The following is a 14,955-nucleotide window of genomic DNA, read 5'->3' as shown; positions in this document are numbered from 1 at the left end:
AGCAGACATATATTATTTATAAATTAAAATTAACAGCAACATGCTGCCTTAACTGCAGGCTATTCAGAAAAAAAAAGAAAAAAAAGACATTCATTACAACTTCAGAGGGGTCTAGCCTATTCACAAAGACAAAAATCAGAACTAACACAAAACAAAGTTGTACAGCTGTAACCACCGTCAATTTATGGAAAATGACCTAAAAACATTAAAAAGTAGGACGATCAACTTACAGTATATAATTTAGAACTATGAATTGTAGTGGCTTCTATGCTGAAGAGCTTTATTGACTTGAAACAGTAGATTCCAAAGTGTAACAACCTTATATTAGGGGAGGCAAAATAAGTTATGCTATAAATTTTCGGTCTGAATGTCTATTGAATGCCTTCTTTATTTTTTTTGTTTACTTTGATTTGCTTATTTCTCTTTTGTCATCTATCCTTGGACGTTGTCTATCTGCTGTATTTATGTCCAGTTGTCATTTCTACTGCACAGTGAGGTGCTGTGTCAAACCAAAGACTGAAATAAACTGAACTAAACTAGATGGTATGTGGAAGCTGAAGACTCTGCTGCTAATGTTACAACTCCAGCTAACATCTGACCACCAACACCATCAACTATGTGAATTAATGTGATGTTGAAGAAGGTGCTGGAAGGGAATGTTATGCTTTGCTATAAGGAGGTACAATAAAGTTGATATTCAATTCCGATAGCTGCCTTTTATTTTTCTTCCAATAGGCTACTTATATACATTTAAGGTTGGAAATTTACTTCCAATGTACAGTAAATATCAAATTCTTAATACTTAATGAATAATATTTAAGATTTAACTTCTCCCTAAGTCGTTTTCTGGTAAGATACCTACTCAAGTATTTGGATGCACACTTTACATCCTCTTTGTGGCAATCAAATTTTTTGTGTATAATACAAGCTGATGAAGATATAATAAAAGACAGAAAACAGATTTTATCCAACCTGAAATTCACATTACATTAGAAAAAGGTCTCAGCACACCTGAAGAAGCAGGTGCGTAGGAGGAGGGCATAACCCAAAATGCAAAGTTTTTTTGAAGAAGCTCCCGCACACTGTCTCACTCTCAATTATTTTATTAAAGCAACGTTTCGGTCAGGGGTATGACCTACCTAATTCTAAAATGGGTTAGGGTTATTATTGTTGAAAAGAATAGTCATCATGTTAACCGAACCAAGGCATTTTCTCATGACTTGAATCATCGCTTTACCAAATGTTCTGTTAGCTAATGCCTTAAAAATGATGAGATGATCATGTGTCTGCTGTTTGCTAATCAGTTTTGATACCTAATTTGACGCGTGTGTTTTTAAAAATTATTTTTACCTGAAGATACAGGTTTGTAGGAGGGCATAACCCAAAATGCAAAAATCAGAAGAAGCTCCCGCACACTGTCTCACTCTCCGTTATAGTTTTAGCAACATTTCGGTCAATCATGTTGACGATTGCTTCCTTATTGGGGAACAACCTGATAGACATTATTTGGAGCAGCACTAGTGTTTGGTCTTGGTCCTGACTGAGGCCGGGCAGGTGGAGCCATGGTTTGACTCTCTGGCCTCATTCGGGGATGAAATCGGCTGTCAACCAGATTTTCTAACCTCATCTTCAATTACTGCATGAGTAACAAATGACTCCAGTGTTGGCAAATGAACTCTTGGCTTCACCCCAGTCTGATGACCTGTCCAAACACTCAACATCCCTGCATGTTGTATAACATTTTATTTGGAGTGAAAGTCCATGATGATGTATTGCTATAAAAAGAAACCACTATATGAAAATCCCTACAAACCACTCAGTGTCATATACAGATGTTTCTCACAGCTTTGCTCCGTCCCCTCACTACACTGTCTGGGAGCTACTTTCTGTTGTCATGACGACAGTAACCGGCTGCATCACGTGTCCTTCCCTTTTTACAGCCACGTTGCTCAACTGCTTTGGGGAAAAAGAAAAAAAAAAACCCATGCACAGAAACACAATTTGCACAAAATCCAGTCAACAAAGGTGCCACAGCCACAACTAGCCACAACAACACCTGAATGCAGGTCGTGTCAGTTGTGTCACTTTATTCTGGTAAACATTCAGAGTCAATTCCACAAACAGTTTCAGCCAAATAATAATAATAATAAAAAACATCTTAAAATTTGACTTGAAATCTAGAAATCGATGAGATGGGGACGTTGTAGCGCCTCTGCCTGGCAGCAGTAGGGTGGTGCAGCAGCAGCAGCAGCAGCAGCAGCAGCAGCAGCAGCAGCTCCACTTTGGTCCGTGTTGGATTTTTCCCTCGGCCTTTTGGTCCCATCGCCACGGAGACAGAGGGGTGTGGGACACATCCACAGGCACGCACAGCACAGATGTAATGAAGTGGAATGAATAGGAAGCGAGAAGAGGAGGGGAGATAGAAGAGAAAGAGAGTTGATGTTGAGGAGCAGCTTCCCTCCATCTCTTCAGGAGTACATGGTCAGCTGCAGCCACTGGGAACAGACAGAAACACAGCGTCAGGGTCTGGTCAACGGCCTCACTCCACACTGGGTCAACCTCCTGGTCATTTCAACTTTGTTTTCATTAACAGTTCATATTGTCCAATAATCTGCTAGAATTCAAGATCTTTAATATATTATATTTATATGGATTCATATACAGTTCAGTCATATTGATTTTGACTTAATTTTGACAAGACACGGCTCCAAATGTTTTTTGCTTAGTCGACTATTTGGGGGCAGCCCTATTAGATTCTGTGCAAAAAAGATGTTGAAGCATGGTTATGTTAAACACTTGACAGTTATAAACAGTTTTCAATAAAGTAGTGAATTTTAAGTACATGGGTTCTGTTTTTTTTAATTTTTATCGTGGTATCGAATTAGTATCGAGAATCGTGGAAATTCACAGGTATTGGTATCGACTACTGACATTCTGGTATCATGACAACCCTTAATGTGTATGCAGTATTTATGTATACTATATATTTATAAGGATGTTTATGCAATGTATGTATATTATATGTATATTTGTGCATACATACTGTATTATTAGCAATAATATAAAAATAAATAAACCGTGATGAGTTAAAAAGGGGTAGGAATTTTTTTTAAAAAGTATACTTCTTCCTACTCCATTTTCAAACTTGTGTGCATACTATGATTTAATGATACTTTTTATTTCATTTTTATTTATTTTTTTTATATATTTTTGACACATTCAAAATAAATTAATTTGCTCATTCATCTACTTTAGCTGAACACAGTACTCTTTGTAGTTAAGTCTGTTGTTAACTTTGTCAGGTATTAATAAAGGAAATTGATATTAAGTATAATGTGCAATGTGCATTTATATTTCCTGTTATAATCCTAATATATAATATATATCATAATCCTTTGTCAGTCTGTGCCTCCTCTACCTCTGAAAACTCAGTGTGTAACATCTGAGTGAAGTGTGTTTTACCTCCTTGATGTCCAGGTCGATGGAGCCGCTGTTGTCCTTGTCCAGCGTCTTGAAGGCTCCTGCAGAACACACACACACACACACACACACATTTAGTGACTGAAAGCAAACACAACTCTCTCTCTCTGGAGCATTCTGCAGAAGATTAGAGACATTTATTACACCTCTGATGATCTACAGAGAGCTGACCAACACTGTCCCCTCTCATCTACACAAAAACATCTACACAGACACTCCATAATCATATTGTTAGGGTTAGGGTACAACACGTCAGACTGGAGTTTGTATAAAATGTCCAGAAAATGATGCATGGCGCATCTAAAACATCATTTAATGCAGTGATGCACCTATAAACTCACTAATCAGCAGGAGCAGGAAACATCCCTATGACATCATGGTCTAATGTTTATTGTTTATTGTTTATCATTAAGATCCCCATTAGCTGCAGCAAAGCCACAGCTATTCTTCTGGGTCCAACAGTATCAAATACTGTATACAGTTGAAAACACAAAACCTAAACATTATAAAAATTAAAAACAAAAAACAAGTGAGCGATATGCTTCACCGACGTGTGAGGATTTAATTAACAATTTAAGTGCAAGTGAACTTATTTTCGACAAATAAAATAAGTGTAGAATACGTTTTTTTTGTTTTTACACATTTCTATATATTAATAAATTCCTTTCCTTTCCCTTAACTTAACCTGTTTTTAAATGTTTTCTTTATATACTACACATTTTGGAAAATATGTTATTTTCAAAGGGTGAATAACCACTGGGTCACTTCATTGACCTTGCTTTGCAAAAATGTAAAATGACAAAAAAAAAAAAACAACTCTTTCAATGTCCTAAAATAATGGGTCCAGTGTTGAAATTTTGAATTTCATAGTATTTAAATTAGTGCCCTTTAAAGGGTTAATAGGGATGCTTTAAAGGGATAGTTCAACATTTTGGCAAATTGGCCCATTGCCATAATCGCTATAGTCATAGCAGTAGGTTCGTTACCTTTAATTGTTGGTGCAAGCTATTTTTAGAACGGCAGAGCGAAGCAGCAGGCTGCTCAGAGCTACGCTACGGAGGCTCATGGAATTTCTTGGTTTCCCTCATCAAACTCATCAAATACACAATCCAACAACTCCAAAATGCTGTCATGGACAAGTTGTGACCTGCACATTCACCACGCTATGAGATAATAACGGAACGTTACGAAACTGAGCCGTTTTAGAGGTAAATACAGGGTAAATACAGAGTCTGCTTGCTGAAAAACTGTCCCTGAACGCAACGTGCATCAGCGGTTTTGCATGAATTTACCTCTGAAATGGCTCCGTCTCGTAACGTTCTGTTATTATCTCATAGCGTGGTGAATGTGCAGGTCACAACTTGTCCACCAGAGCGTTTTGGAGTTGTTGGATTATGTATTTGATGAGTTTGATGAGGGAAACCAAGAAATTCCCTTAGCCTCCGTAGCGTAGCTCTGAGCAGCCTGCTGCTTCGCTCCACCGTTCTAAAAAACGCTTACACCGACAAATAAAGGTAACGAACCTACTGCTATTACTATAGCGATTATGGCAATGGGCCAATTTGCCAAAATGTTGAACTATCCCTTTAAAATGAGGTGTTCATGTGAGGCTCTGTGAGCAGGTGAGGAAGGTGAAGCAGGTGAGGAAGGTGAGGAAGGTGGAGCAGGTGAGGAAGGTGAGGAAGGTGGAGCAGGTGAGGAAGGTGAGGCTAGAGAGGGAGAGACTCACTGCACATGGCGTCCAGTCGCACCAGGCAGCCGATGAAATTGTCAAAGTCCATGTCACCGTGTTCATCACTATAGCGACGGATAATCAGCTTGAAGAGGTCGTCATTCAGAGGGAAACCTGCACACACACACACACACACACACACACACACACACACACACACACACACACACACACACACACACACACACACACACACACAGACAGAGTGAGCGTGCAGCAGCGTGATGCCGTGTTGAGTCTGTACAGGTCCGACCGTCACTCAGCAGCGTCTCACCTGCAGCCTTGAAGGCGGCCGGCAGCTCGTCTGAACCAATCACACCGGAGCGATCCCTGTCATGGGACTGATAGATACCCTGGAGACAACAAGCAACAAACACACAAATAAACACATGATCTACAGGCAAACCACACAACTGCAGTTATTTTTTTAAAATTTTTTTTTGTTTTGTTTTTAGTATGTTTTTATTTGAACTTGTATTATAAGTATTTTATTCTATTTATTGCACCCCGCACTTTCTTTCTTTCTCTTCTCTTGGATATGTTTGCCTTTGTTACTGTTTTAATGTGTATGGATGTTTTACATGTACATGGCAGCTGCTGCAACTCCCTTTCCCAAGACAAATTTCCCCTTGTGGGACAAATAAAGTTTATTTGATTTGATTTTGATTTGATTACCAATAATCTTTGAAACAGAATTTGAATGTTTTATCACAGTGACTCAGGCTTTATAACTGTTGGTCTTTCCCCACTGTGAGATGAATAAAGGATTACCTTATGTTATCTTATGAAGGCTACAGACTAAAGAGTGGAAGAATAAGAATAAGAAATAAAAGAAGAAGAACTGACCTGCCATCTCTTGATGTTGTTCCACAGATATTTGAACTCATGGAAGCCCAGTTTCCCTGTGCTGTCACTCTGAAGGGAGCAGGGTCAAAGGTCAAACTTGAAAACCAATGAACCACTGTTGTCACTGCCACTGTTCTCTACCAATACAACTACTACGGTCGATACTTCGACTAATGCAGCTTCTATCTGAACTTCTACTGCCCCTGCTGATGGTTCTCCATCTGCCCTTCCACTGCTACTGCCCCTGATGCTGGTAAACTATTATATTATACACAGCAGCACCGTGCATCACTGCATTGCATCATTTTGTGAAAGGATACGTCCATGACAGCCACCATGCTCCTGCAGGACTCGATGCTGAAACCATCAGTCTGCAGGTTTCCATCTGAAACAAGAGAATAAGAACTATTAGTTTATTATTATACAGAAACATTAATAATCAGCAAGAATCTGTGGACATTTCCACAGGCAACTGAACCTGATGACAGCACAAGATGTGGTTGAAATAACATCATGTTAAAGTGCCACTGTGATGAGCTCTGAAAATCAAAACTGGACTTACGTTTGGAGATGATTTTGTTGAGGATGTTCTTCAGCTCAGTGGGGCTCACCTCCATGTCCTGTTTGGAGAAGAAGACACACACACACACACACACAAATTAGACACATGGGTGTTTTTTTTCCATAGAGGAAGCCCCACAAACAAAGTGAGTCATGATCTGAGTGTGACTCAAACCGGACTACAGCTGTTTCCTTTTACTCCTTTTGATATTTTTCCAGTTTCTGACTCACGGCTGAAAAAAGCATCGCGAATGTGGTCCAGACTCAAAACAACACCATGTTGCTATAACACTGTGACGTAACGCCGTGCTATCTCTGGACCCTGGCTTCACTTGTTGCAATCCCTTCAGGAATTACACATTTTAACAGAAATAGTTTTGTGGTGAAACTTTGTGCTTGTGTGAGCAAAGATGAATTCATGTGAAATCAAAAGGCCAGAGATGATCATCTGTTTCCACATGACCAGGAGAAGGTCAAACAAACTTTGTTCTCATCAGATTACCCAGAAATGAAAACATCTCTAGTTTTTCTCCCAACTCTTAAAGGCTGCACAGTACATGCACAATGTTTCTATTTGATGAAACGGTAAAGTTGTAAGAATCATAAAGTCTTGGCTTTGAATATTTCCATGGACAATGAGCAGCTGGCGGCCCTTGAATGCACCACCAAGACAAAAAGGGTGACCGTGTACTTCTTTTAAAAAAGGTTTCATTTCCAAAAGCATACAAAAAACGATGACAAAACTTGGTTCAATATTAACAATGAATTCCAAAAATAACGAAAACCAATTACATTTACGAAATGAGTAACTCAAAGTCCTTAAAGGTCATAGCTACAGCTTTTTCATCTGAACGATAAATTTTTCAAAAAATAATAGATCCACATAACGTCTAAAGGGGTGCAGAATAAAAGTTTAAAGGTTACAGCTACAACTTTTTCACCAAAATGATACATTTTCAAAAATCCACAGAACGTCCAGAGGGGTGCAGAATATTATAATATATAAATAATTGTTTTATACATTTTGACGGGTCCAAAATATATAAATATTTACATCTGGTTACGTTGGCAATGTGGGCATGAAATGATCTCTGCACCAACAGCATTAGTACGTTGATGTCACGTGAGGCGGAGCTCAGGGGGGGGGGAGATCCTGATAGCTCTGTGGAGGAATGGCATCGAATGCTAATGCTAATGCTAACTAACAGTCAGCCGGTACTGTAACGTTTCTAGTGCAGGTGTGATGCTGCAGGTTTGTCAGGTTCGTCTGCAGGTGAGTTAGTGTGAAATGATTCAGATGTGTTTCCAGTCCGCTGTCAACACCGGAGCAGCTGCTAGTTATACGGTTAGCGTTAGCTTAGCTTTAGCAACTAGCCCAGCCGGTATTTGGCGTTACCTGGCAACCAGTACAATTGAAGGTTGGAGCGAGAGCGGGTGTGAGTGTGACACTTACTGGCTGGGAGGAATTAGACTTGTAACTGACCCTTTAAACAATAGTAGTGATGGTCAGAAACTTTTTCCCCACCACAGCCCCCATATGTCTGACATCATTCAGACATGACCACCCCCCTCCCAGTGAGGTGCGACCAAATTGTGTGATGCTACACATAAGAATTATAAATTGCAGCTAATGTTTCTTAACTCAAAAATAAATCTCCAAGTCAACACATGTAACCAGAACTGATCAATGTGCAGCAACTACCAACTGGCTACAGCAGAGGATGAACCATCCTGTCTAACTCCCTGTGTTGTCTTGACAGATACACGGCCTGCACCTTTAAAAAAGTAGGAAGGAACAGGAAATTTACACACGGTCACATGACCACACCCACAAGGAGCAGGTATGTTACTACAACCTTCTTCATCATCATCATCGTCGCCTTTATTACTGCTGTTAGTTAAAGAAAAAAAGAAAAGAGAAAAATCCACCAACCGGGTGAGTTCTGGTCTAACTGGTGCACACACCCCTTCGATGAGTCAGAGAAAACCTCACTCACACACACACACACACATATACTCCAACGCCCCTAAGTCCTGAGTGCCGCCCTTGTAGACAATGGCAGGAATGCAGAGAGACAGAGAGAGCTGGTTCACTGTGAAACACACCCTGAGGCCAACTCCATAATAAACTGATTCAATGTTTATCTGTGGAAGGAAAAGACGTGCAGGCAGCTGATAGATACACATGAGCCTGTTTGGGGAGTTTGACTCTCCTCTGTATTATCCTGTAAAACCTGGAATATAAATGACTGAATATTTTTAAAAAAACATCTTTAGAGCCTCAATAAACACTTCTTTAGTATTGGTAATATTTTGAATAAAGTAACCACAGACTTCTGCTTCCACTCGGGAGGTTTCCCTGCTTCTCTCTGATTAGATCTTACAGGCCTGGAAATCACATTACTGCTTAAGATGGATTTATAAAACTTCCTGTTGAGATAAGGTCGTGTCAATTCAGTTTCTCTCTCTCTCTCTGTGTGTTTGTAGACTGGACACACACTAGTGCTGCTACAAGCACAACTTCTCTCCATATCGACCACGTATTGATACAAGAAACGTCCTCCACAGTGGACATCTGACAGCTTTCTGAACATGACTGGGTTCAATGTAAATATAGGCTAACCAGATGTGAATATTTATATATTTTGGACCCGTCAAAATGTATAAAACAATTATTCATATATTATAATATTCTGCACCCCTCTGGACGTTCTGTGGATTTTTGAAAAATGTATCGTTTTGATGAAAAAGTTGTAGCTTTAACCTTTAAACCGGTGCCTAATAAGAAGAGACTGGCTGCTGCAGGACTATAGAACAATGTTAAATGTCCTCAGGGTAATCCTGAAACCATGGGGATCAGGTGGAAGCCACAGAACCTGACCGGTGTGATGATGAACCAGACAAAGAGAGAGACAGCAGAGGAAGGGAGGGGTCGGTGCTTTGGGACTGGAATGCAGCAGACAGGTGTGGTCGCTGATGAAGGATCAGGTGAAATAGCAAACCGACCGAGAGAATACATAGTAGGTGCAAAACTGCCCCTGACGAGTCTCTGTTGGAGCTGAATTATCAAAGCAATCGCATCTTCGTCTCATCTCCGCTCTCCCCCGTCTCCATAGAGAAAAACAGGAAACTCTTTCGGTAGGGTGGAGCAGACCTCAACCTCAATCGTTCCTCAGATCAGAGACAAACAGTCTGATCTGACAGCTGACGTGAGAGGTATGTACACAAACATTCAAGACGAGGAATGGTCATGATTCAGTCACACAGGAATGTCTTGCAGCACACCTGTCAGGCTTATGTACCACATAGCCTCCTCCTCTTATTATTTAATCTGAGCAGCAACATAGACATTTGTTTAAGATAATATTTCTCATTTAAAACCATCATCACTTTGTTTTATTCTAAGCCATCATGACATATGAAATACCTCACATTAATTAGAGCTGTGTTCTTGGAGCAGATGCTGGGTCGTACTGTAGAGACTGATGTAAACAAGTCATACTGTAATTACACTACAGACAAGAATAGGTTTGCCGTGAGGCCCGTGGTCACGTGACCGTCAGACTTTAAACCAGCAGCAGATGTGTCGGTGGTTAAAACACAGACTGACTGTATGAAACACACCTTCACACAGTTTAAGCCATCATTCCCTGACATGCTACCAAACAAAACCTCATTGGTTATTGAATATAGATGGCCAGTCCATTACACAGACCAAGCTAATGATTTGTGAATAATATAGAAAGATATGGGGGGTCGGTGTGAACACAGATAGGAGCATTAAAGTGGATTCAACATGATTATTATCAACTTACATCTCCGGCCAGCTGCTTGAAAACTCTCCGAAACTGTTTCTCCTCTTCATTCTCATGAGACTCAGCGAAGTGCAGAGGTCTGCGAGGGGGAGGCTGCACACACACACACACACACACACACACACACACACACACACACACACACACAGACAGACAGAGAGTTACTGTGAGGCCTCACACTCGCGTGTATTCATCAGCCTGCCTGCACTGAGACGCACACTGTGTTCGTTTGTGTATGAAATCTTCCACTGGGAGAAGCAGTGTTGATTCAATCATGATTATTTCTTATGATCATGACCTAGTACGGCTCTAAATCATTTCTCTACTCAGATCTTCCCCATTGTTCATTCAGGATTAAAATATTCTTCTTAAACTGTTTCGTTCAATCGATTCAATTCATAATCACCTGCTGTTTGTTTTTGTCACAGTTAAAGACATGAGAGCAGGGCCACATCCCAGGCTCTGTACAGATTTAATGAAACAGGTTTCTGTGCTGGAATGATTTTCCCCATCTGACACTGACACTTTGTCTCATCTTACACTATGGATGGGCAAAAACAATGGCGATGACTTATTAAAACCTACATTTTCTGTGGTGCACATAGTAAATAATATGTTTATGTTTACTTACAGTGCAAGTTGTTAGTCTGAACTCAGTGTTAATTTGTGTTAAATTAATAAAACCAGGTTTTTCTTCACCCATCAGTGTGTTTTTTGCCATTAGGTCAAACACCTCAGCTGAAACATCAGCGGTCTTTGTTTGATGACTTTATTATGAGGTTAGTAACAGCTGATAATGACAGTAAATTTCATAATCCCCTCTATAGCTCTACTAGTTAAATATTCTGGAATGATCTAAATATTATTGATATAATTGACCTGGTATCAACTATGAAGACTGTAGCAACACCTTAAAGCAGTGGCTCCCAAACTTTTTTGGCTCGTGACCCCGTTTTGACCCCCATCACAACTTTCTGGCGACCCGTCAATCAAGATGCACCAGCTCAGATACTTATGTGCTGCATTTATTCGAGAAAGTGAAAGTATAGAATACAGTTGTTTAAGATTGTGTGTGGTGCTTTTAATCCTAACTTAACTTGGTAACACTTTATTTTAAGGGGTCCTTGTTCCTGTGTATCTACCTAATTAATTACAGTGTAATTACCTATGTAACCGTATGTAATAACATGTACTTACATTGTAAATACATAGTGTATTTTGGTGTACTTACAGGTCCTTGTTACACTTGTAATAAGAAATGCTTGTGCAAAGAGAGAGGCCACTTTGGCATTTCTTATTACAAGTGTAACAAGGACCTGTAAGTACACCAAAATACACTATGTATTTACAATGTAAGTACATGTTATTACATACCGTTACATAGGTAATTATACTGTAATTAATAAGGTAGATACACAGGAACAAGGACCCCTTAAAATAAAGTGTTACCCATAACTTTAAAAATAATACTAATTAGTTTAAAAAAAACATCTTTATCAGTATTTTTCTTTCAGGCGACCCTTATTTGAATTCCATGCGACCCCACGTGGGGTCTCGACCCCAAGGTTGAAAAACACTGCCTTAAAGCATCAAATTATGAACAATCTATTGATAATTTGATTTGATTATGGGAAAATTCAGACTGTATTTTCATCGACTAAGAGCGATCAATGTTGGGGTTTAATAAGTGAATTTAATGACTGTGAGGAAAGTGGATGATCTGTGGCATGTTAAATGAAATATATCTGTCTGAAAAGACCTAAAAGGCTTCATGAGCAGAGAGTGGTACTTACAGGGTCTGAGGGAACGAACTGAGCAGGGTCGATGTTGCTGGGGTAAAACAGACAAACAGGGGACAGGTCAGACATCATCACCCAGTGCAGTGATGGGTAGAGAGAAAAAGATCAGCTCCATGTGCACTCACCTCACAATATTAATGATCCCACCAATTAAATTCTTTGCCAGAAACATTTTGTCCTCAGTGTCTGTGTGATACAGAAAAAAAGAGAGAAATGTTAAATGTACAAAAAGTAAAAACCAAGGGAGTATCAGAGTTAGTTTTTTGTTCTTGGGCAGGGCAGCTGCTCCTGACAGGCTGCCTGCAGTTTAAATACAATACATACGGGCTGTTGGGACAAGTGATGAGGATTAGTCATCATCATCTCACAGAGCAAACAATTAGTCAATCAAGAGAGTAAAGAGCAACTATTCTGATGATCATTCATTACAAAAATTGTGACTGGAGCAAAAACACTGAGCATTTCCTTCTGCCATGTAATGAAATGTGAGGAATCACTGCTTCCCTCTGTTATATATCATAGTACTATGAACTATGACTACTAGTACTTGAGTTTCAGGCTGTTGATGAAACAAGACAATATTTGAAAATGTTAAATTTCTACTCTTGCCGTGATTATAAATGTTTGGCAAACATATACAGCTCAAATATAAATTTAATTTAAGATTTAAAGACATTTTTTATTTTTTATTTTGAAGGGTGAGTAATTGCAACATCAGCCTGCTGATCCATTTATCCAAAATGTAGTTAAGTGTCTAATCCATTTCAACCAGGAACCATTTCACAAATTGAGCTTTTACTTGGAAAAACTGTACATGTATATTTTATTTGCAAATGCTGTTGTAGGCCTACAGATTTTTTTTTTTTTTAAGTCTTGCTTATCTTGTGTGAGGATCTAAATGTTGAACAGTATGAATATAACAGCTGTCACCTGAAGCACCTCAACACATGAATAATTGAAGTGTAGGCTACCTGTGTGTTCTTCTGAGATGTTCCGTTTTACTTTTTAAGAAACATCACAGGCCCAAAAAGCATGCCGGGCCACTTTATGAACTTGTTATTTGTACTTTTGGACACCGGGCTGAACAATATGCAAACCTCTTCATCTTCACAGTGTCAAGTTTCAACACAAGCACACTGCGTAGCGACGGTAATGATCAACACAACAGGTCATTATACCTCAGAGCTGCAGCAAGACTTTGAACAGGCAGTGGAAACAGCAGTAGGACAATGTTAATGTTACTTACTGGGACTTGCGCTGCTCTGAAGAAGAGAAGAGACACGGACAGCGACTGGAGAGAGACCGGGACTCACTGAGGCAGCGGGACAGACACAGAGAGACAGAGAGACAGACACAGAGAGGTTCAGGCAGGACCAGGACACTCCCAGAGCCCAAGAACAAACCAGTCTGGTGAAAAGATCCAAGTTTTTGCTGAATGCATCATCAACCCCGCCCACACACACACACACACACACACACACACACACACACACACACACACACACACACACACACACACACTCCTCAGGCACGCAAAGAGGGCGGTCCACATGGATGTTTAGGTGGAAAAAGCACAATCCATGTTGCGTTCATGGGTCAGTAGGACTCACGCTGCAGCTATTTTGACTAATATATCTATCTATTCTCGACCTTAGAAGATACAGAAACAATCATCCTATGGCAGACAAATAGAATAAAGAGCATTTATGTTGTTTTTTGTTGTCATAATAAAATCTGATCATCTAAGATCTGATTATGGGCACTAAAATGTCTTTATACTCACACAAATCTATTCAATATGCTCCTGACCAATTGTCTTGCTGTAAAGGGCATTTCGTCTGTGTGGAAGATATAACACAATTACTTAATTAACATATATGATAAAGTTTTAATCAACCCCAATTTTGGGTGGCTGGAGTCACCAGTAGGAAGTAGGCCTATAGTTGGAAGGAAAAAAAGAAGAGAGAGATTTATTGCAAAACTTCTTATTTTTTCTTTTATCGTGACACTATACCACCAAGCAGAAAAGTATATTTCTATAACTATACTAGTTATTTTATCTAGAGCTTTTATTTTGAAGGAATTCACAGGAAATAAAATAAAAAATCCGACTAAAAGTCTATGTGCCTTAACATGCTGCCCCCTGGTGGCCACATAAGGACAATAAAACTGTCATATAGCACCGTGTACAGTGTAAACTCCTCGACTTCAGCAAATTGACTATTAATGTTAATGTGCATAGAGTCGTTGCGCATTTATTACAATAATCATCATGAACTTTAGGAATGATTAAAACCCGTCTTGTTTATAAGTTGCGTCATTATTATAATATGTAGGCCTATTGCCACTTTGACATTTTCTCATATTAATTCACGCGTCAAACATAATCACAAACGAAAGCCCCGAAATAAAACTTGCGTTTCCCGCTCAATACTTTTAAATGGATGGGATTAGAACATGGATCTATCTATTATAAATCCAATATCCATGGATTAGAAACATGAGCGCACACAGCGCACATCGTAGAAACAGACGAACTTTGTCCAAACCAAGCACGTAGCAGCACCGGTCGGTATTTTCACAATAAAAACTAAAACTGAGGCATTTCCTGATGTCTGAACCGTCTGAACAGCAATTTAATTGTAATATTTATTATTCAATGGTTCTCACAGCTAGATACTAATACTTTTCGACAGGAATGATACACAGTTTTCATATAGGC

The 14,955-nt window shown here is 39.4% G+C and overlaps 1 protein-coding gene across 2 annotated transcripts; it reads right to left on the bottom strand.

Annotated features, from left to right (window-relative positions):
• Positions 1–2,359: 2,359 nt before the first annotated feature.
• capns1b (calpain, small subunit 1 b) lies at positions 2,360–13,701 on the bottom strand. 2 transcript variants are annotated; one of them, XM_085796599.1, is made up of 11 exons: positions 13,480–13,701; positions 12,359–12,419; positions 12,228–12,264; positions 10,435–10,527; positions 6,621–6,678; positions 6,379–6,443; positions 6,059–6,127; positions 5,487–5,565; positions 5,210–5,326; positions 3,463–3,521; positions 2,360–2,495 (listed from the first exon to the last, which is right to left on the bottom strand). In XM_085796599.1, exons 2-11 carry the CDS (start codon positions 12,403–12,405, stop codon positions 2,469–2,471), a joined length of 651 nt encoding a protein of 216 aa, XP_085652725.1. In that variant the 5' UTR covers positions 12,406–12,419; positions 13,480–13,701; the 3' UTR covers positions 2,360–2,468. The 2 variants fall into 2 exon arrangements, with proteins under 2 accessions (XP_085652725.1, XP_085652726.1); XM_085796600.1 differs by lacking the exon at positions 13,480–13,701 and having other exon boundaries at positions 12,359–12,411.
• Positions 13,702–14,955: the final 1,254 nt, after the last annotated feature.

Source organism: Trachurus japonicus, chromosome 13 (genome assembly GCF_045865225.1).
Source record: "Trachurus japonicus isolate A0001 chromosome 13, Traja_1.0".
In the NCBI taxonomy this organism is placed as follows: domain Eukaryota; kingdom Metazoa; phylum Chordata; class Actinopteri; order Carangiformes; family Carangidae; genus Trachurus; species Trachurus japonicus.
Note: the sequence above shows the minus strand (reverse complement) of the source record. Positions and strands in the feature narration are given on the sequence as shown.